The 25215-nt window shown below is 38.3% G+C and overlaps 1 protein-coding gene across 3 annotated transcripts in view; it reads right to left on the bottom strand.

Annotated features, from left to right (window-relative positions):
- Positions 1-25215, bottom strand: part of NT5DC3 (5'-nucleotidase domain containing 3) — a 968426-nt gene that overhangs the window by 183379 nt on the left and 759832 nt on the right. For all 3 annotated transcript variants that reach the window (XM_044087848.1, XM_044087849.1, XM_044087847.1), the window contains one exon: positions 21134-21198. In XM_044087848.1, the coding sequence (XP_043943783.1) occupies positions 21134-21198 (65 nt within the window). The remainder of the gene's footprint in view (positions 1-21133; positions 21199-25215) is intronic.

Here is a 25215-nt window from a genome sequence, read left to right as displayed (position 1 = left end):
ACATTTTGAGAGATTTACAACCATAGCTTCTACGAAAAAATAATTGCATTCAACTCAATTTAATGCGACCTTTCTGCATATTTTTCAGCAAGACAGATACAAGCTTCATTCAGCCTATTACATGTATTCATTATGTTAATAATGTCCAGACCAGAGTGCTGGCCTTGGCTCACTGTCACTATACAGTGAACAGAAAGAAAAGAAAAAGCAGATCAAAGACTAACAGGAGTAAAATTATCTAAAAAAATGACTACATGCAAAGAAGAGAACTCCAGTACAATATAATGCTAGACAAAGACAACCTGGCCTACTGATGGGTTTGAAAAAAGGCTGCTTTTAGATAAGGGTAGGGATCAGCAAAGAAGAAGCCTGGCTTACAAATATACATGAGAAAAGAAACATAATTCACAAAGTACTCATTATAATACTGTTATGCTTTTCATTTTTAAAGAATGGTAACCTACAGACTAAATCAGATTCTGCTTTGTCAGTCAGAAGAATTCTCTAAGCTGAATTATGTCATTTTATCGATACACAGCCTACTACAGTAAAGCCCTTTAATAAAATAAGACCACACATGCTAAACTGTCTAATGGTACTCCTACAACACATTTTCATGTACAAGTATCTCTTCATAAATGACTCACATTAGCCTTCCGACCTAAGAAACTGATCCATAACCTGAAGAACGAAGAAGACAACCTGAATGTACCCTTCTCTGCTCTCCTAATGATAATGCCATGAACTGCTTTCTGTTTACTGTAGATTATGATATAATCATATGCTTTGCACTGCTGGGCATCAACTTTTCTCTTTATTTCTCTCTCTCTCCCTCTAATCCATTGAACCTAGTAACAAGGTCTGTCAAGTAAATCCACGCTCTGCTATCAGATGGTGAAAATCCTATGACTAAATTCATACCTCATTTGTCAGAAAACCCCAACTCCAAAAGGAAAAACAAAACACTCCACTGGCCTTACTCCTTTGGCTCCACTGGCCTTACTCCTTTGGCACCATAACATGTACTTGCTCTTCTCTTAAAAATGACCTATCAGATGTTTTACTTGACCAGCACCTTCTGCCACACACATTAGCACAATGTTCCTTTGTAACTCACTGCAACATGTTTCTTAACCAGTTCTCTCCAACAATCTTCCTTTGTGTCTGCCTTTGATCTCCCCCATTCATGCATTTTATCCCTTTCTGTAATCCATTTTTTATTCAAAATAGTCTTCCTCTCTGAATGACTATTCCTTGAATTTGTGGCAGCTTTTGCCGTACAGCAGTAGAATCCTATAACCCAGCTGACCCAAATCTGTTATGAAACTTGCAAATTTCTTGCTACAAATATAACAAGCAGCTTGCTACAGTTAGAGTACAAGAAGTGCTTCTGCTGTGCCTTAAATACATTTCTGAATGCCAGTATTGCCATTACCACACCTTTGGCATCTGCCAGTCATGCCCCTTAACACATTGTGCACAAGCCAGCTACTGCTTTCATTCTGCCTAACAGGACACATGCCACTTTATCACACCTCATCAGATAATCAAACAATGCGGCAATTACTTCTTGAACTAAAATAATGCAGATTCCACTTAAAAATATACAGAATGAAGCTGTACCACATGGAGCAGCCCACAAAAGCATTATATTTGTGTTCATGTCTGCGAATGACCCCCCCCCCCTCGGTATAGTTTGGCCTTAACAGGAAGTTCTAAGAAACAATTGCTTACTCATACTCTGGTTCAAAAGGATCTGATAAGATAATCTGATGCAGTTTTAATTAAGATCTAGCACTTGGAATTTGCAGAAAATGGGCCTCACGCAACAAGTGCAAGGTCCATGGCAATAGAGTGCTTACATTGAAAACATTCTGGGTGGTCTGTGCACATAACTACTTGATCAGTTGGATATGTTTCCACATTGTGCATTTTACAGTACAGCCATTCATCTTTCAGAGCCTAGTAGGTGTACTCCCTGTGTGGTGAACCTTCAACAAGACTCAAATATAGGAAAAAAATACTTCACCCAATTCTGTACAAAGAACCAAAACAACAGGTACAAACACCACAAAGAGAAGCCACATAATCAATGTCAACAAAAATGACACAGGCGAACCAGTGTGTAATACCATGAACTTCCTTGAAAGAAAGCCAATGGGATATAAGCAAATTACTCCACAAGCAACCAGTAGGAGAAGAAATGCAGAACAGGTGTGAAAGATGAGACCTATCCCTTGGCACCTTGGCCGAATAGCCTATGGCTTTTATTTATGACCTCAACCCCAGTTAAATTGAAATAACAATGAACTATGTGTTAAAACATATAAATGCATGTCATGTAAACTGGAGTTCGACCTGATGAAGCCTGGTTAAGGGTAAAAGAGCACCTTTTATTTTCAATAAAGAAGTATTGATTTTTAAACAAAGTATGACTGCTTGATTACTTTGAAGACTCTACTGAGCTTGTCTAGGGTTCATGATTCTTTTTTCCTGACTTTAACATGTCTCAGCCAGCAATGCTGTTGCTCTCCAAGTACCAGTTTTCCCTATGCTTTAATTTATATACTTATCTCTTTCACACTTAGAACCCAGCCACTGGGGATGCATAAATAAATAAATAAAATTTCTTTGTGCTGGTCCCAAGCCCGGATAAATGGGGAGGACTGCGTTCGGAAGGGCATCTGGTGTAAAGGTTTTGCCAAGAGACATATTTATTTTATTTTATTATTTTACTTATTTTTTATTTATTTATCATTTGTTGACCGGGAAAGTCCGACTAGGTTCCACAGAGCCTGTTTTCAGCGGAGGCCCAGGGAGAAATGCTCCAGATGCGGACAATACAGATTCCAATACTGGATTGGTCGAGGACCAGGTTAACAACGACCACCACCAGTACTGTTAGCCAACAAGGTGCTGGCGGAAATTGGGTTACTGTTGGCCGAAGAAGAAGAAGAAGGGGAAGGCATGCCCGAAGGTAGAAAGAGAGGAAGAAGGTTAGGAGTGTGATAGTGAGGGTAGGAACTTTGAATGTTGGCAGTATGACTGGTATAGAGAGAGAGCTAGCTGATATGATGGAGAGAAGGAAGGTTTATATATTGTGTGTGCAAGAGACCAGGTGGAAGTGGAGTAAGGCCAAGTGTATCAGAGGTGGGTTCAAATTGTTCTATCATGGTGTGGATGGGAGGAGAAATGGGGTAAGGATTATCCTGAAGGAAGTATGCCAAGAGTGTTTTGGAGGTGAAAAGACCGTTGGATAGAGTGATGTTTATGAAGCTGGAAATTGATGTTGTAATGATGAATGTTATTAGTGCATATGCTCCATAAGTCGGGTGTGCAATGGATGAAAAAGAAAAATTTTGGAGTGAGTTGGATGAAGTGGCAGCGAGTGTACCCAAGGGTGAGAGACTGGTGATTGCAGTGGATTTCAATGGGTATACTGGTGAAGGGAACAGATGGGATGAGGAGGTGATGGGTAGGTATGGTGTTAAGGAGAGGAATGCATAAGGTCAGATTTTACAAAAAGGATGGACATGGCTATGGTGAATACGTATTTTAAGAAGAGGGAGGAGCATATGGTAACGTACAAGAATGGGAGAAGATGCACACAGGTGGATTATATCCTATGCAGGAGGGCCAGTCTGATGGAGATTTAAGACTGTAAAGTGGTGACAGTGGAAAGTGTAGTTAGGCAGCATAGAATGGTGGTCTGTAGAATGGCGTTGGTGATCAAGAAGAGGAGGAGGAGTGTGAGGGCAGCACCAAGGATCAAATGGTGAAAGTTGAAAAAAGGTGATTGTGAGGTAGAGCTCAGGAAAGAGTTAAGACAGGCACTGGGTGGCAGTGAAGAGTTACTGAATAGCTGGGTAACTACAGCAGAGCTGGTAAGGGAGACAGCTAGAAAGGTACTTGGTGTGACATCTAGACAGAGGAAGGAGAACAAGGAGACCTGGTGGTGAAATGAGGAAGTACAGGAGAGTATACAGAGAAAGAGGTTGATGAAGAAGAAGTGGGAATGTCAGAGAGATCAAGAAAGAAAACAGGAGTATAAGGAGATGAGGCGCATGGCAAAGAGAGAGGTGGCAAAGGCTAAGGATAAGGCGTATAGAGAGTTGTATGAAAGGTTGGACATTAAGGAGGGAGAAAAATACCTGTACCGATTGGCTAGACAGAGGGACCGAGCTGGGAAAGATGTGCAGCAGGTAAGGGTGATAAAGTAAATGAGGGAAATGTATTCACAAGTGAGGAGATGTGTTAAGCAGATGGAAAGAGTACTTTGAGGGGCTGATGAATGAAGAGAATGAGAGAGAGAGAAGGTTGGATGATGTGGTGATAGTGAATCAGGGAGTGCAACGGATCAGCAAGGAAGATGTAAGGACAGCTATGAAGAGGAAGAAGAATGGAAAGGCTGTTGGTCCAGATGACATACCAGTGGAAGTATGGAGATGCTTAGGAGAAATGGCAGTGGAGTTTTTAACCAGATTGTTAAATGAAATCTTGGAAAGGGTAGGATGCCTGAGGAGTGGAGAAAAAGTGTTTTGTTACCAATTTTTAAGAATAAGGGTGATGTGCAGATATGTGGTAACTACAGATGGATAAAATTGATCAGTCACAGCATGAAATTATGGGAAAGAGTAGTGGAAGCTATGTTAAGATGAGAGGTGATGATTAGTGATGAGCAGTATGGTTTCATGTCGGGAACAAGCACTACAGATTGCATATTTTGCACTGAGAGTGTTGATGGAGAAGTACAGAGAAGGTCAGAAGGAGTTGCTCTGTGTCTTTGTGGACTTAGAGAAAGCATATGATAGGGTGTCTAGAGAGGAGTTGTGGCACTGTATGAGGAAGTCTGGAGTGGCACAGAAGTATGTAGGGTAGTGTGACAGTCGTAAGGTCTGCAGTGGGAGTGACAGATGTGTTTAAGGTGGAGGTGTGATTACATCAAGGATCAGCTCTGAGCCCTTACTTATTTGCAATGGTGATGGACAGGTTGACAGACGAGATCACACAGGAGGCCCCATGGACTATGATGTTTGCAGATGACATTGTGATCTGTAGTGAGAGTACGGACCAGGTTGAGGAGACCCTGGAGAGGTGGAGATATGCTCTAGAGAGGAGAGGAATGAAGGTCATCAGGTCTAAGACAGAATATATGTGTGTGAATGAGAGGGAGGATAGAGGAATGGATAGGATGCAGGGAGTAGAGCTGGCGAAGGTGGATGAGTTTAAATACTTGGGATCAAAAGTTCAGAGTAATGGTGAGTGTGGAACAGACGTGAAGAAAAGAGTACAGGCAGGGTGGAGTGGGTGAAGAAGAGTGTCAGGAGTGATTTGTGACAGATGGGTACCAGTCAGAGTGAAGGGGAAGGTCTGGAAGAGGGTAGTGAGACCAGCTATGTTACATGGGTTGAAGACGGTAGCACTGACAAAAAGGCAGGAGTCAGAGCTGGACGTGGCAGAGTTGAAGATGCGAAGATTTGCACTGGGTGTAATGAGGATGGACAGAATTAGGAATGGGTATATTAGAGGTTCAGCTCAGGTTGGATGGTTTGGAGATAAAGCCAGAGAGGCGAGATTGCATAGGCTGGTGCTGAGGAAGGATGTTGGGTATATTGGGAAAAGGATGCTAAGGCTGGAGCTGCCAGGTAAGAGGAAAACAGGAAGGCCTAAGATAAGGTTTATGGATGTGGTGAGAGAGGACATGCAGATGGTTGGTGTGACACAGCGAGATGCAGAGGACAGGAAGAAATGGAAACAGATGATACGCTGTGGTGACCCCTAATGGGAACAGCCTAAAGAAAAACAAAAATCTCTTTCACACTTAGCCTAAGTGGAATTTCACACCTCCTGACAGCTGCAGAGTTCCTGTCTGGACAGCATTTGCCTGAGCTAAAATTCTGAGACTGCAGTTTTCCAAATTACCTGTAAACAAATGTGTGTATATCTCAAAAACTAAAAAAGTTACAAATGTCCTCCTCGTTTTCTATGCAAAGTAGTTTTGCAATTATCACTATGGTTTTCAGATAATTGTGCAATAATGAATTATCTGAATATTCCCATATTTAGCTTGCAAATAAATGTAAATATCTACAAAAAAGTGTTAGTTAGACACCATCAGTGCAAATTTTTTAGATTGTGTATTCTTTCATTTGATACCATGAGCTACCATATAAATACCCCATGGTTCAAAATGTTAGTATAATTAATAACATATGGCATATACTCATAATATTTCTGGAAAATAATGAACATTTTTCTGGTGCCATGCACCCCATTTGTCTGTGTAGCTATTCCTGACCTCTGTGGTGACTTGGCATATGAAATGCTGTTCCACAATACACTTAGGTTGACGACACCCAAAATATTTACAGAAACATGATATTTATGGATATATTCATATTTTGTTATCCATCCATCCACAACCCCTTTTCCCATTTTTACACATGGGATCGGGGTGTCACTTCAACAGTAACAATCACCTAGTGCCAAGGTTCATACTGCCAGGTGGCTAGCATTATACATATATTAATATATACAAATTGGTATCAGAAAGGCAGCAGGCATCATTGACAATTTTTGCTGCATTATGTAAACTTTCATTTGGTACCACAGAAGTATAACATTTATACTCAAACTATTAACAGAAATATTGTGACGCATATTCATAATTTTGCTTAAAAACATCACATTTTTTCCCTTACAGACCACTGTATGTAAGTCAGCACATATTCCTGTCCTGTGTGCTGGGCTGTCCTGTGAAACTCTGCTCCACAATGTTGCTAGGTGAACATGGCCTAAGATCTTTACATATATAGGCAACTATGCATAAATATCATACTTATTGCTAAACAATTATAAAAATGGTGGTAGTCAAACACCAGGTAGTAGTGAGACATTTCCTAGCACTAAGTAAGCTTTCATGAGATATCATAAGATACCATATAACTCTCATGGTACTGCAAAGTAGTAATACAAGTATTAATATCACACATATTCATATTTTGAATAAAAAAAAAACACACTACCTCGCTTATTGACCATCCAATTTTGGCTTAATATATTTCTCAATTTTTCTGCTGACTGTCACTGTGACATGTTCCACAATGTTTCTAACCTATTTCATAGAATCATAAATTTATACATGTTACATGCATATCTATATCTATATCTGGTTCTACTTCAAAATGTTGGAAACTCATAACATCTAATTTTAAGATCAAAAATTCAAAATATTCAAAACTCATAACATCAAATCTCGCAACATCGAAAACTACAAAGCAAATATAAATAACATCCCTTCCACCTATAACAACACCAAATGAAAAAACACACTTTTTACTACATTTCTGCAGGGGGGCTTGCCTTCCCCCTGCACCCCCAACACCCCTCGTAAATTAAATATACCAACTCCGAGATCACACTACAGTGGGAAAAAGTTAATTTCCTAACCCCACTGTATCGTGATCACCATAAAGAATGTACATGTAATGTCTAAATCACATACTTGTATGGCCTAAAAACATGTACAGAGTGGCATAATAAACACTATATACAGATTAACAGAATAAACTATAACATTTACATGTTTGATGATGCACTACTCAATTTTATACATTTTCGATGTTGTGAAATTCGATGTTATGAGGTTTAGATGTTCTGAATTTTCGGTCTCTCTGTTTTGAAATTAGATGTTAAGAGTTTTTGATGTTTTGAAGTGAAACCCTATATATATATATATATATATATATATAGATATATATAGATATATATATAGATATATATATATATATATATATATATATATATATATATATATATATAATGAAAACCAAGTCCCAATAGCTGGCAGAGACAAATATTATAGAAGGAATCGAGTTCTCAAAATTTCTCAAAAGTTAAAAATACAATTTATTTACAGATAAATACGTAAGCGCTTTCACAGTTCCAAAAGACCGCTTCATCAGACAGTTGCAAAGTATCAGAAAGAACCTATTTAAACTTTAAAAAAATACGTCACATGACATTCAATGCTAGTTGTATTTAAAGTGACATATCCAGTTTCAAATCACTCATATATACAAAACAATTTTATCAAGTTTATATAAAAACAAATAGTAGTCCAAACATAGCTACTACTAAAAATAAATGTTAATAATAATATTAATAATAAAAAACTTAATGAAACCCATTGAAGTTAATAAATACGCTAACTACTATATACAAGATGTAGGGTTGTATTGGCCAATACAGAGCCTATATAAATATAAGGCACATGGACCACTTAGTGGTCTGCATAGTTAATGGAATGTGAATAGCATTAGAATAATCCCTATTGCCTTAATCGTCGTGCCTTCAGCACTGGTTTGAGGGGTACATTATCATTAAGACCCATGGCTTGATGTGCACCCAACCCCAATAGCCACTCCAATTCAGCTACATCTGTACGGTTTACCATATCCCCTCCACATACATCATCATATGTAACATGTAAAACCTGAAATAAAAAAGAATGAGTCATATCTGTCTGTAAAATATGTTTGGCCAAAGCGCTATAGTCATGACCTTTATGAATACAGTAAAGGTAGTCTCTGATTCTTTCTTTAAGGCTCCTGTTGGTTTTCCCCACATAAAACTTAAAACACCTGCAACAGTGGGCCAAATAAACAAAATGTCTAGTACAACAATTAGCATGCTATGGAGTATTAAAGTTAATGCTAATTGTTTTACTAGAAATGTTGTTTTAAAGGTCATGACTATAGCGCTTTGGCCAAACATATTTTACAGACAGATATGACTCATTCTTTTTTATTTCAGGTTTTACATGTTACATATGATGATGTACGTGGAGGGGATATGGTAAACCACACAGAGGTAGCTGAATTGGAATGGCTATTGAGGTTGGGTTCACATCAAGCCATGGGTCTTAATGATATTGTACCCCTCAAACCAGTGCTGAAGGCACGAAGATTAAGGCAATAGGGATTATTCTAATGCTATTCACATTCCATTAACTATGCAGACCACTAAGTGGTCCATGTGCCTTATATTTATACAGGCTCTGTATTGGCCAATACAACCCCACATCTTGTATATAGTAGTTAGCGTATTTATTAACTTCAGTGGGTTTCATTAAGTTTTTTATTATTAACATTTATTTTTACTAGTAGCTATGTTTGGACTACTATTTGTTTCTATATAAACTTGATAATATTGTTTTGTATATATGAGTGATTTGAAACTGGATATGTCACTTTAAAATACAACTAGCACTGAATGTCGTGTGACGTATTTTTTAAAGTTTAAATAGGTTCTTTCTGATATTTTGTAACTGTCTGATGAAGTGGTCTTTTGGAACTGTGAAAGTGCTTACGTATTTATCTGTAAATAAATTGTATTTTTAACCTTTGGGAAACTTTGAGAACTCGATTCCTTCTACAATATTTGTCTCTGCCAGCTATTGGGACTTGGTTTTTATTGTATACACTTGGTTCGGATTTTTTAATTCATATATATATATAGATATATATATATATATATATATATCATGCAAAATCACAGAGGTTCGTGCCTGTATAGCCCACTACTCATCTGATATCTTCACAGATACAGAAACCTCATTAAAGCCAATTACCAAAGATACAGAAATACTTCCACCAGGTTATAATATACTCAGACTAGATATAACCAACAAAAAAGTAGGTGGAATTTCTGTTTTCTACAGGAATGTTTTAGATCTGTCCACTTACCATGACACAATACCCACTTTTAACAATGCTGAACTTCTCATCTCACTCCTTAAATTGAACACTCACAATTCTCTAACCATCAGACATGTATACACTATACATATCACCAGGTAACAACATTCCTCTCCTGGAAGAAATCTTATCCTGTATCTTGGCCGACATAAACGCCCTCTCTAAGGCCAAAAACAGAGCATCTATGGGACCTGATAACATCCCAGGTTGCATCCTACATGGGATCAAAGAAGAATTAGCAAGACCACTGGATACTCTTTTCAATTATAGTCTAAACACTGACTTCAGCCCAGCTGAATGGAAAATGGCCACTGTTACCCCCTTGCACAAAGGTGGTGCTTCCACTGACCCCAGGAACTATAGACCTATTAGCCTGACAAACCTTAACTGCAAGGCCATGGAGCAGATCATCATGGACCTTATCAACAAAGATATAGGTAATTTCCAAACACTTGACCCAACTCAGTTTGGATTTGTCAAAGGGAGATCATGCCTGTTAAACCTGGTGGACTTCTTTGAGACTGTCACCAAGGCCCTGGATGAGGGGAAATCTCTGCATACAGCCTACCTAGACTCAGCCAAGGCTTTTGTTGCCACCCCAAACATTAAAGGAGAAGTACTGTTAAGGGGCAAATGGTGAGATTATCCCACTTAATTAACGATAATGTTTCATTTTCTAAGGAAATTTACACCTTAATAGGAATGTTTAAAGATAGGGGTATCCCTTAAAATTTTTACTTAACATTAAGAAAGAAGTTATTAAAAAGAGGAACACTTAATTTTGCCCAATTTTGAAAATGAGGAATGATTCTATACAGGTGAATACAAAACCTCCAACAGAAAAAGATGCATTAATTTTGAGATACAACCACGAGACCCCCCTTTTGTTTCTAGTGTCAACAGGGTATGGGAACTGAGTTTGGATAAGGAAATAGACAAGCTTGGGATGAAGCCACGTGTTGTACATAGTAGGGGTAGAAATATCAAGAATATATTGGAAGGACAGTCAAATATGAATAGTGGACATAAATCATTAATGTATAAATGTGAAGCCTGTAGATTGTGCAAATTTATTAATGATGGACCATATGTTCTTGTTAATGGCTATGATTGTACTCTGACGTGCCCTGGTCATTGCAGTTGCAGCACGAGTATGGTGGTATACTTGGCAACTTGCACAGCACAGCATGTCCAGGTTTTTACATAGGAAAGACCACATGCAGGCTTCGTGATAGGATTGCAGAGCACTTAAGGGACATTAAAAATAAAAATACACACAATGCATTGTTTATGCATAGTATTCAATGTATCAGTTTTAAAATATTTTATTTTTTGTCACTGATACGAGTATACCCTAAGGAGAGAGTGGGGAAATGAAAAATTAGAAGTGGATGTGAAAGAAAGTAAATGGCAGTTCAGATTAAATGCCACTTGTGCACCCAACGGCAACATTTCTATGGTTCCTATTTTAAGGCAGAGGGCTAATGCTGTATGATGGTTCACTATCGTTGTTGTTATTATTATTATTAATATTATTATGTTTAATATATTTCATTTTTAGGTTTATGTACAGTAATTTAATTTTATTTTATATTGGATGTACTGTCTACATGTTTTTCAGTTAAATTAATTAAAAGGTTTGTGACATAACTATTGGTTAGTGGTGCTATATGTAAAACTTTGTGATTGGTTGCTCTAGTGGCACATGCATTTTCAAATTACTTGTTTTAATTGTTTGCTATGACTCTGAAGAAGCCAAAATGTTTTAATGACGAAAGCGTTTAGTCGTTGTGCTTACATTTGTTTATCAAAGCTGGTTTCTACTTGATCCATCGTTTGTGATATTTTTATTTTACTTACGTTACACAGTTTGTCACTTTTTTTGTATTACCTTTTGACACTATCACCCACTCAAGCATCATTGACAAACTCACCCAGCTAGGTATCAACCCTTATAGCATTAGATGGGTCGCTAACTGGCTCACCAATAGAACTCATACAGTCAAAACAGAGGAATCCACCTCCAATAGCAGACCTATAACCAGTGGTGCTCCATAGGGATCAGTGCTGGGACCTGGGTCTATATTAGAAGCACAAAACTGCTTTTGAGCGAACATGTAAAGAGCGACACATATTCATCAAACCACATTTAAGCGATTCAATGAATATGTCACAGGGCAAGGAGTTGAGCAACTACACAGAGTTTCCCTTTCCTTCACTATAGTGCGATCTCAGAGTTGGTATATTTAGTTAGGGGGGAGTGGGGGGCACAGCCCCCCACGTTGGGGGTGTGGGGAGGGGCAAAGACCCTCACCTGATAATGGTTTTTGATTTGAATTTTTTTCCAAATGGCCACGTGTATTTTTTCACTAGGTAAAAATCTGACTATGTGGCCATTCGCTATTTACAGGTTTTGCATATTGTGTTGACTTTTATGTAGTCCCACATATGCGCTTTCATTGTTCTGATATAGACCCCTGGGACATCTACTGTTTGGAATCTATTTCTACAAAGTACAAGCTAAAACTAAAGGTCTGTGGCTGACAAAGTTTACTGATGACTGCAAACTGGGAGAGGTCATAGAATCTCCAAACAAAGTCAGCATCCTGTTACACAAACAAATGATTAGTGCCAAAATCATGGCCTTAATCTCAATGCAAAAAATGTATTATCATCCTTTTCTGTAAGTGCTATGTTCCTGCTAACTACCATATCAATAACAACACCATAAGTGCACACTCAGTGGTGACAGACCTGGGTACACAGGTTGACAGCAGCCTTACCTTTGATCACCATGTCTCTACAGTGGTAAGAAGCGCATTCTATATTGCTCATCTCATAAGCAGGGGCACTGCATCCAGAAAAAAAGAAGTTATAACCTCTCTGTACTCTTCCCTCATCAAGCCAATAATTGAGTACAACACCTCTTTTGGTATGTACCTCTCCAAGCACCTACAACAACTGGAGAGACCACAAAGGTTTCTCACAAGGAAAATTCAAGGTCTTCAGCATCTGCCCTATGTGGATCATCTGAAATCACTGTCACTTTATTCTGTTTCATACAGACTACTCAGAGGTGATCTATGCCTTGCATATAAGGCAATCTTTGATGCTGCTTTATTGGAAATGCTGCATATCTGCAAGTCAAATGGTACATGGGTTACTTGCTCTAAAGACCTTAACCTGGAATGTGACATTAAAAGAACCTGCTAGAGGGATAAATTTGTCTCCCAAAGGTTACCACACCTTTGGAAAGGACTCATACTTCATGTCAAACAGAGCACCTCATTGGCCCACTTCAAATGCAATCTGGACAACTGGATGGGTAAATGTAAATTCATCCCGGGAGTTTCACCAGTGTCCCTCTTGGACAGGGGCAATTGGTGCTGATCATGGAAATAAGGGTAGAACTTGGCTAGGCTTGTAAGGGTCCTAGGGCCATTAGCCTAGTAACTTCCTATGATGCTACAATCCTATGAACATGAGAATGGGAACCATCTCGATAAGAGACATTAACATATACTGTCAAAAGATAGCCCTAGAATACCCAACAAATTCAATTCAGCTATACAGCTTCCCTCAACTGATCAAGACTCCAACTGGAACAAAAAAGCCAGATTTAAAGAATACATCTTAGACTGCATTCTAACATCCACCCCAAGTAATGTTGACATAAGTGGGACCCTTCTTGATAGCATAAGCTACCACCAGCTAAGCTATATAATCAGACATCCCACACATTCCCCTACACAGTCTAAAACCTCAATAACTTTAAGAACCTTTTACTTCCAGCCTGCTCCAGATCAACTGGGCTGCACCTATAACTCTTCCTCTTGATGAGGCAGTAAACACATTCAGTACAATATTTCTAAATGCCCTAGCACAGCAAGTACCATTAAGAACCAATAGAGTTAAAAACAAACCAGCCCCTTGGTTATCTAAAAAACAAAGCAACTCATGCAACTTAGAGATGAAGCATGGAAGTTATGGCTACAAAACAAGTCTCAAACATCCCTGCAACAATATAGGCAGTTAAGGAACTACAGCATATAATGCATAAAACAGGACAAAAAGCTTATTACAGCAACACCCAAATTCACCATTAAACAATCCCAAAACAACTCTGGAAAACAATAAATACATTGCTCACTCCTGGAAAATCAATTCAACCCAGACCATCCCCAACCAATAACTCCCAAAGCATTACTTCACAGTTTAACTCACATTTTAAAAATACTACTGTATAACACCCCTCCATAAAGCATCTCATCAGCCGAGCTCGCAAACTATAGACCAGACACAATTCCTTCACCATTATCTACAATCTTGTAAAGATCTATTCAGTCTCAAATTACTATACATATTACTTCTCATAACCTCCTTTCTCCCTCGTGTCATGGTTCCAGATCTAATCACAGTACAACCACTGCCCTTCTAAAGCTCACAGATATAATGCATCACAATAGAAATTACAATAATATAACCTCAACCCTATTTCTGGATCTATCCAAGGCATTCATCACTGTCAAACTGTCTCCCCATGGGCTATCACTCTACTCCCTTAACTGGTTTCTTAGTTACCCCACGAATAGGTCCCAAACGGTAAAATGGCAAGATGATTTCTCCTCTTTCCTTCCTATAGCCACAAGAGTCGCACAAGGCTCCATCCTAGGTCCACTACTGCTTAACTTACTTATTAATATCCTAAACACAGTAGCCAAAAAAGGTACCATAGTATAATATGCCAATGACTCCACTCTAATATGTGCTGCTAGGTCACTACCCATGGTCCAAACACTCACGCAGAAATCCTTCTCCACAGAAGCTGGGCTTGACAACTCAACTCCAAAAAAAAGCTAAACTACTGCTGTTCAACCCCAGATCTCTCTATTCTCCCATACAAATACTTTTATATACCGTCATCCAACAAGATCAATACAGGGCTGGTATCCCACACCAAACTAATACATGTGATTATAGACAAGTACCTGGAATTTGATCTCCACTTTCAGCAAACCATAAAGAAGACACACTAAAAGCTAGGCAACCGCTATATAGTAAAACACTACCTTACTGTCTCTGCTAGACAAAACATAGTCACCTCTTTTCTTCTCTCCATCCTATTACATGCTTCTCCTATCCTAAACAGTCTCAACTTCTCTCTAACAGTCAAACTAGAATAATGCTACAATAAAGTCAAATTCACAACCAACCAACAATACAGATCAGATCACTGCCAATCTAAAACAACTAAACTGGGTCAAACTAAATAATTTTGTTTTGTACTCACAATTAATTACAACCTTCAAACTACTGCACAACCCTGAAAAATTCCCATTCTTCACTCCATCATTCTACTTTACACGACTAAGAGACCTTTATGGTCCATTGACAATACACTGTTCTCCATAAGTAAACCTAACAACAATGCAGGATACTCACCTTATTCATACTGCACTGCTAGAGCTCCTCTTAAAAACAGTCTGTGACCTAAAAGACTTTAAATGCTAACCGAAGCTATACCTGACAGATAAATGGCTCTGCACCTGCACCACACCCCTGGTTAAAGTGGTACAAATACAGCTATACAAATTTGTGCCATAACTCTCTGCTGCAAAAAGCAATGTACTCATCACAACTATACTCTCTTTTATCTTTCTTGTGCCTCCTCCCCTCCTTCGAGCTGCTCTCTTTATTTTATCTTCCTATGTCCTAGGTTTTGAAAAAGACTTTACAATAACAATAAATATTCTTACATAAAACCTGACAATCTCTGCATACTGATGATATTGCACTGCATATACCTCCCTGTATTTACAAATATTCATATACAACCCCATGTAACTGTTATTTTTAATTAAAGCAATTTCTAAATGATGTAACTGATGTCACCGATGTCTGAATAATGGAACTGTTACTCATGAATGAAACTGACTGTAAATGATGAAGCAATACAAATGGTATCCATAATGTTTGCATAAAGCAGTGTTTCTCCCTGGGCCTCCTCTGAAAAAGGTGTTCATCAGAGTTTCCCAGTAACCAAATGTCAATAAATGAATAAAATAAATAAAAACTCACGCGCGCGAGCACGCACACACACACGCATGTATTTTATATATATATATATATATATATATATATATATATATATATATATATATATATATACATATATACATATATATGGTACCTTTTGGTTACTGTGTTTAGATATATATATATATATATATATATATATATATATATATATATATATATATATATATATATACATACAGATACACACACACACACACGCACACACACACACACACACACACACACACACACACACACACACACACACACACACACACATTTTGCACAATCTGTATAGTACACACATATTTAAATCTGCATGTAAATTATATACATTAATATACACACACACACACATTTTCATACACACACGCATTTTTACATATGTACATATATGGGTAGTTACACATACACACATATATATATATATATATATATATATATATATATATATATATATATATATATATAGATATATATATGTGTGTGTGTGTGTGTGTGTGTGTGTGTGTGTGTGTGTATGTGTGTGTGTGTGTGTTGTCACAAACTTGATCGAAAACCTCATACTCGAACAGCAAATGATTGAACACAAATGATTGGACATCAACCAACTAAAAATGACACAAAAAGTAAAAAAGTGTTTTTTTTTTTTTGCAGGGGGCAAGTCCCCCACCCCACCCCCCACATCCCCTGCTAATTATATATCACAACTTTATGATAACAATACTGTGGGGAAAGGGTACGTTCCCTGATCCCCACTGTAGCATGATCTCACACTAAGTAATGTTGGCATTCTTTGATCAAATGGCTCTTTGATCAATTGTACTGGCAGTACAAATGTTTGATATTCCAAACGTCTGACCAACTATATAGTTCCCATATAAAATACGCACACACACACACACACACACACACACACACACACACACACACACACACACACTTATGAGGGTTGGAGATGGCATAATGGGTAAGGTGTTTATCTCACAGACACAAGATACAGGGTTTGATTCACCTTGGAAAGGGAAATTGGCTAAGTTTAAAATGGCACACAAGGGCAGCTAGCCTAGTACTTACCTATGAAACTATAAATAAAAGAACAGACCAAAAAGCATAAGGCAAAAATCAGGGACAGCTAACGGAGATGTCAGTCATGCCTCTTCAACCTTTTAGTTCACAAATCCTTGGCAAAGCTGAAAAACAATGTTGAGAAAAGCCAGGGACAGATTTTAAAATAGTGCTCATTTAAACTTAGAAAGTTGTTAGAAAATCAGGTTTTGTATTACTGTGCAGCTTCTCCAGTACATCTCAAACTCAGACATCTGACAATTTATTTAGCCATATCTGGGAACATATATAGACAGTAATCTCGTCCTTGACCATCATGTAGCAAAGATAATAAGGAAATCTTTTCATGTCCCCCAACTTACAGATAAGGATAAGGCATCCAGGTTCAACAGAGTTATGGCACCACTCTACTTGGCTCTTATTAGAGTACAATGTTTGGTATGTATCTAAACAAGCGCTTGTGACAGCTGCAATGCCCACAAAGGTTCCACAGCAGGAAAATCCAGGGCATGAATACCTTTGTCCACCATGTATAACCAAAGGGCCCTATCTGTGTACTCAGTATCCTACATGCTGCTGAGAAGCGATCTATGCCTGGCTTATAAGGTATCCTCATACCTAGCCATGATGGATCTTTTACACATCTGCAAAACAAACAGCACTAGAAGTACTACATTCACAGGTTTGAACTTCACATGACATAAGTAGGACATACTCCACTGAACATGCTCCACCTCAAAAAGTCTAGATCCCTCAGAACTACAAGGGCGGGAGACTTAAACCTTGACACGGTTATTAATAGGACGTGTTGGAGGGACAGATTCATCACCCAGAGACTCCCCATGCTGTGGAACAAAATCCCGGTACACGTGAGGCAGAGCACCTCGCTGGCCTTGTTCAAGAGAAATCTTGACCAATGGATGGGAGATCGCAGATATACCCCAGGGATTACCTCAGTGTCATTGCTTGACAGAGGCACAACAACATAATGGGCTTAGTATTCATTCAAACTAAAGGGGTGAAAGCCACAAAACTCTGGGCTAGGCTTATAAATGCCCTTGGGCAGATAGCCTAGTATGAACCTATGAACCTATACTGGAGGGACATATAAATGACCCCTGTATTATGGAATGTGGTCCCCACTCATGTGAAGAAAAGCTCATCACTAACTCTTTTCAAATTAATCCTTGACCACTGGGTGAGAAATTGCAATTTCACCCCTGCTCTGGCTCCCATGTCTCCTATGAGCAGAGGCTATCAGTAAGTAAAATGTTCTCCTATTAGCCCCCCCCACCACACAAAAAAATCCTTTAGCTACTTCCTTACTAATATACCCCACCTCCTAATAGATGGCCAAGGTACTCAGGGACAAACTGGGTTGGGGTGCACAGCCAGGCTATAAACCTCCACTTGAGTATGCTGTAGGAACTCTTTTTCTAGATGTAGAGTAGTCAGAATAACTGATTTGCATTACCTTGCAGTTTCTGATATACCTGGCATTTCTGATAAATACCTCATTTAGGGAGTCCTACTTGAATAGGCTGTAGGAGCCTTTTTTTTTTGTTTGAGCAGTAAATTTGTTGCAGTTTCTGAAGTATAACAAAGCCTCAGATAGACTTTCGTCAATTTATTTAGTCAGTCCTACTCAAACAAATTGTACAAAGTTATTTTCTGTGTGTGTGTGTGTGTGTGTGTGTGTGTGTGTGTGTGTGTGTGTGTGTGTGTGTGTTCAGCAGCACATGAACTTCAGCTTGCTAAAACAGTCCACAAGATGCTTTACAGATACAAACAGATGCCCCAGATGTCTTGGTAGACAAATGGCTGTTAGAACACTGACATCAGGCATCTTCTGTTCATCTGTACTGACCTTCTGTTAAACACAGGGCTGGATGACTGTAGGGCAGCTGAAATGGTAATAAAGCATTATTTTGGTTATTTTATGGGCTACATTTCTGAAAATAGTACAAGACACCTTAGGACATCATCCCGCAGGAACACTTTTTGCAATGATGTGTGGTAGGTACGTCTAATGAGTATATTTACCACATAAGCATGCAAGGAAAAGTGGGGCTGAGAAAAAATAGCTTTTCTTTACAAAATCAAATGAAAAGTATGTTTTTATTGAACTGTTTTAGAGATGCACAATCATGCCATTCATCAACTGCATTTATGAAATCTACAAGTCATGAAGATGCGAACTAATACTTACTGGAAACAGAGAGCGCATATGTGATCTGCAGGCATGGCAGGGATGCAATGGATTGTGCTGGCACTGTAAGGGCCATATCAAGTATTGCTCAAGTTGCACTACAGGTGTAAATGAGTTATGTTCCAATGGTTTTACTTGCTTAGTACTATTTTCATATCTCTCTATTCATATTTTCAACTTTTGTTGTCCCTTTAGATTTTAACCTGTTTAACCTTTTTTTTTTTTTTTTTTTTTGTAATATTGAAAATGTTTTTGATAATGCTGTAATTTTGCCTTTAGGCCTGGGGCAAGTTTGACAAGGGTCTTAGGTCCAGTGCTCTTACGTAGTTAGCAAATGTATACACAATTAAATACATATAGACAGCTAAATAAAGAACTGCATGCATATCCACAAAGACACACACACACACACACACACACGATAACATTACGAATGGTCAATATGTTAAATGATCGACACAAAACAAAAAACATTGAGCAAAACATTTCAATCATTCACAACAACAGCACGCGTAACCAACACTCAGTACATCAAGAAAGGAGACAGATTACATATTCCAGTGTGCTAATTATAACCATAGTTAAGGTGCATAGTTAGGGTAGGTACGGGGAAGGATTAGGGTTAAGATGCATTATCCCAACCGTGCATCTTACCTTACAAAAAAAAAAAAACTTTCCACAACACTACCACTATACAAGACATCTTGGACACTCACCATGCACACACACAAACACACATGCAAACTAAATCTATCCCCTTACCTAACCTTTACATGCATATACACACACACACACACACACACACACACACACACACACACACACACACACACACACACACACACACACACACACACACACACACACACACACACACACACACACACACACAGACAGACACACACACACACACACACACACACACACATACACTAACTCAATCTCTTACCTGACCCTTAGTCTAACCTGCAAACACTCGCACATACACTAAATATATCCCCTTATCTGACCCTAACACACACACACACACACACACACACACACACACACACTCTAAATCCATTCCTCTTACCTAACTTCTACTATAACTGTAACACACACACACACACACACACACACACACACACACACACACACACACACACACACACACACACACACACTCACACACTCTCAAACCTAATCTCCCAGGCTAACAATAACCCACTGATCAAACTGGACCTTTATCATTCAAAATGGCACTAAAGTTCTCTTTCTTGACAACCAAATAAGAATCAATCAATTGAACTATAACGGTGTTTATTTGTATATATGTGTGTGTGTGTGCTGATATATATATATATATATATATATATATATATATATATATATGAGTCACTGAAACTCAGTTGCCTGCGCACAATTCATTGAAAGCCCATTTCACTGAAAACTCATTTGACTGAAACTCATTTCGATGAAAGTTATATATTGCCTTTGCCCCACTGTAGTGCGATCCTGGAGTTAGTATATAAAGTAAGAGGGGTGTGGGGGTCACAGCCTCCCACCTATTTTAAATATTTAGACATGGATACTTACAAGTCCAATGAATAGCTCTAACCAAGCTATGTGGGGGTCTGTGCCCCCCATACCCCCCTTACTTTATATACTAACTCCCGTGTATGTGTGTGTATATATGTATTGAAGTCACACAAGAGTAAATCTGCATAGATTCTAATGTACATATTGATGAAAAATAAATAATATTTTATTCCAAATTATCTGCTTCTTTTACCCATAGATCTTTTCTGTTTTAGCAGTTATACACTGTCAAAATTAGTACATTTAATATGTTGGGTAATCGTTTCTATCATTCTCACCAAACTTTTAAAATGACCCTCATTGTTTTAATACATCCTCTGTCACTTTCTCATCAAACTAGTTTTAACCTTTGTAAATGAACCTCATTGTTGCCATTTAACACTAATTGAAACCTGTGTGAGCACAAAAATTTTCCCAGTACAAAAAACTAAACATTTCTTACCTTAAGTCTTGTCGTTCTTTTATCCACTCCAGTAAAACCATTTGCGATTCAGCATCTCTGTAAACCTGAAATAGCAGATAATATGTTCAAAGCAATTACTGGCAGTTTTCAGTTAAATTTATTAATTTGCGATCCTCTTACAGTTCTGTAAAATAACATTAAAAGAAGCCTTGACACATCAGGGTCATGTGATGTTACAGATAGAGTACAATTTTGGGAGAGTTTATCAGTGGATCTTTTCACTGAAAACTGTAAATAAAAAAAGGGTGAAAAAAATTGCATCCCTGGGTTACATGGATGGCACATGCCTTTACACCTCTAATGAAGAAGGCTTTATCCACTTACTTAGTGTAACAGGGTCCAAGACTGTATAACCTACAAGTTTCAATAAAAATAGCCTGATGATTAAAAAGGAGTCAATGTTACCAATCCATAAGTAATTCATGGAATATCACAGAGATTTGCTCTTGCTACAGATATGACCAGACAAACACATTAAAGCCCATCTAAATATTGTGTTTCACAGCTTTCCACACTGCAATTCTAAAAGTAGAGACAACACCTTTGTGAATATGTCCAAGTTACGGCTTCAGCCCTCATAATGGTTGTACATACTGAAGTATTCATGAACAAACACCTAAAAAAAGGGAGCAGTCTGAACGTTACACTAGAACTGCTGATTAGATAGTAGGGTAACACTCCAGTCAATTGCCAGGTACTACAGTACAGCCCTGACCTACTGAAGTGCAGTTCTCAGGGAGAGAAATGGTACAGAAGCAGGAGTTAACTGGAAAGAGGGTGAAGATGTAAGAGGAAAACAGTAAAAAGTAAACTTTGTGACAATTAAAGCTTAGAAGCAGCCAGTTCCCCGCAGTATAACCCATAGCCTCTTGAGTTCCCCACAACACTCCAGTTCCCCAGTTAGCCAGTACTACAGAAAAAAAGGTGGTTTTGCTCAGAAACACTCTTTTCCTTCCAAGATCACCATAACACAATGAAATATAATTAATTCTCTGTGATGACTTAAATAATCTGTCAGTTTATGTTTATTAGTTTTAGCCTCATGTGTAATAGACTACTGATAAAAAGCATATGTTTATGGTTTCTCAAAGGATACTGTTACTTTTCAGGCAAAACTATCTTCACACAATCTTGTTCCTTGAAGCTTGAGATGGTAGTAGAGTTTGCTCTGAATTAACCATACCTTCTCACACATTAGCAGACAACTGTAAACAAATAAATTGAAGAAGAAAAAATAGAATGAAATTAACAAGAAAAATGCCCAACACAATGGGAGTTGTAGGTAAATAACTGGTATCCTACAGGTGGTGAGGTCATTGCTTCATTATGTCCCTGTAATACCACCCTGGATGACGTTATGACGTTTAGAAAATGGAATACCAGTTGATGTGTTTGATTTTTTCATAGTTTTTATCATTAAAATAAACATATTATGTATAGGATTTAGATGCAAATTAATTTCTCCATCACAATCCTTTTAAAAAACATTGCATTTCTCAATAGCACAGAGTTATGACATTTTAGTTGCCGTTGTACAATCATCTCCCTCCCCATTACTTGTTTCACGTAGACTTTGCACAACCACACACACATACACACACACGATTTCTGTTTTGAAGTTTTTTTTTTTAGTTGTCTGAAAGAAGAATTTTCTGATAATGTATTAAACAGTGGAAACAGTATTTCAGGCACAAAAAACAGATAACATGCAAGACACATAATACACTTATGAGATACATATGTATTTCACTGATTAATGAGAAAAGAGCAGTAAGAAGAAAAATGTTTAATGATGAAGATAAAGTTGGTTTCACTGCTGAGTTAGCAGAAAAAGGGACCAGAATGAATCTTTCCCTGCTGGCACACTGAGTTCATGCTATGAGAAGATGTTCTCATTTTTCACTTTCTCTCTCTGTACATTAACTCACTCCTTTGAAACTCTGAGTAACCACTAAAATGTTATTACTTTAGAAGCAGAGTCTTTAAGCTATCTTAAAGATATACACATAGATCATCCAGTGGAACCCAATAAAGACATTTTGATCCTGATTAATTAATAGTGTGGGTTTCGTAGAAATCTTTGGACCACCAGTTCACAAGTTACAATTCACTTCACTTCTTTTGATATTTTCCTCTCATCCACTCCTGCTGGAAGATTTGGCAGAAAGGGTGAGAACGAGGCCCTCACTGGGGGTATTCCAGGGCTCAGTGATCGTACCTCTCCCTGTGTCACACAGTAGCTAGCAGCCTGTTAGAATGAGCTGGGCCACCTGTGAATGTCCATGCACTGCTAGTGTGAACAAAGCAAACCTGACCTTGTCTCTCACCTCCAAAATAAGAGGGCAAATCAGAATGTTTCATTCTTATGATCCATATCCTTGCAATCCTACAATAAGAAAAGGTTAAGGGCATAAAACCTGTCTCCAGAAAACAAGTTGTTCAGTAGATAGTTTCAGCCATTCTCCTGTGTGCTCCATCAAGAACTTAGTATCTTTCCTTAAATTCAGTCACAAAAAAACACACACAGTAATTCAGGTGAAGGTAAACTTCCATCAGCATCATTTTACGAAAGGTCAAGTGTGGCTAAAGGAGAGTGCTGATGTTACTATTTGTTTAGTATATACACTTTCCAAAACATGAAAAACTGTTTGTGAAGAACTAAATTTATTAGAAAGTATTACGATATTAATGCCAATATTTTGAACTCGTGGAATAATATGATTTTAAAAAAGCGTTTTTGCTGAACAACACTGGTGGTTGTGCTTTTAAACAGTATCTAATATTAACAATATGTTTACATTTCTTTGGTTTATTTTTTAGATTGATTTTTCTGAAAAAGAATCTCAGGAATATGTGGATGCATGCAGGCTGCTACAGGTGTAGTCTTCTACATCTGTGGGGTAGAAACTTAAGAACTTTTTAAATTAAGACCTGCACCACTTGTTACTTTGTATGCAATGGACAGCTTATGAGGATTTGTGAGTAAGAAAGATTACTGTAACATTACATCCATAAATCAAATTTGTTTACTATTAATAATATTCAAAATGAAGCGCAGCTCATGACCCCCCCCCCCCACACACACACACACACAGGGGATACTAAACATCAAAAGTCACAGAAGTTAAGGAGTGTCTCCAGAAAGTACAGCTGTGTACACTTACCATAAATGTAGATGTTTGAGTGTATTCACTGTTGCAGTCATCACATTTGTGTTATCTGCTTGCAGTAGCCCTCAGTTGGCTTGATTATCAAAGTCTTGGGTCCTGCATCAGTTGCTGTCTCATCTTCCATGACATCAGGTAGTCACGGGTATAAAGCATGCAGCCGATGCCATTTTATCAGTTTTTCTAGTCCCAGATGTCAGGTGCCCCCATAATGGGAAGCAATTATATACAAGGTTACATTTCCAACAAAAAGCAAATACACCAGAAAGCTTTACGCATAGTACACAAGAATAGGGGTATAGACAATAGAAGTCAGGGGGCTGGAGGGAGGGTAACTAGGACTGCAGCAGTGAATACACTCGAACATCTACATTTATGGTAAGTGTACACAACTGTACTATGTTCTTCGTGTTTCACTGTTGCAGTCATTACATTTGGGTAGATTCCCAAAGCTAAGGATGGGAGGAGGTAATGAGATAGCATTAGGACCAGCTATAAGGCCCTGCAAGACTGCAGTGACAAAGCCAGCTCTGGATTTAGAAAAAATTGGCAAGTGGCAATGCTTGGTGAAGGTATGTACAGAACTCCAGGTAGCAGCTTCTAGGATGTCCCTGGTAGGGACACCTCTGAGAAAGGCTGTAGAAGTAGATGCAGCCCTGGTTGAATGTGGTCTTATCCCCTGTGGGGTAGGTTTTCCATGGTGCTTACACCAGAAAAGAATGCAATGGCCTATCCACGTAGAAATGGTTTGCTTTGAAACAGCTTTCCCCTCTGCTCCTGTAGCAAATGCAACCAGCAGCTGTTCAGATTTCCTGAGAGGTTTAGTCCTGTCCAATTAAAATCTAAGTTGTCTGTGCACGTCTAATGAGTGCAGTATTCATTCCCCTTTGTTCT

The sequence above is a fragment of the Protopterus annectens genome, chromosome 11.part0 (assembly GCF_019279795.1).
Source record: "Protopterus annectens isolate FY-2018-M chromosome 11.part0, PAN1.0, whole genome shotgun sequence".
In the NCBI taxonomy this organism is placed as follows: Eukaryota; Metazoa; Chordata; order Ceratodontiformes; family Protopteridae; genus Protopterus; species Protopterus annectens.
Note: the sequence above shows the minus strand (reverse complement) of the source record. Positions and strands in the feature narration are given on the sequence as shown.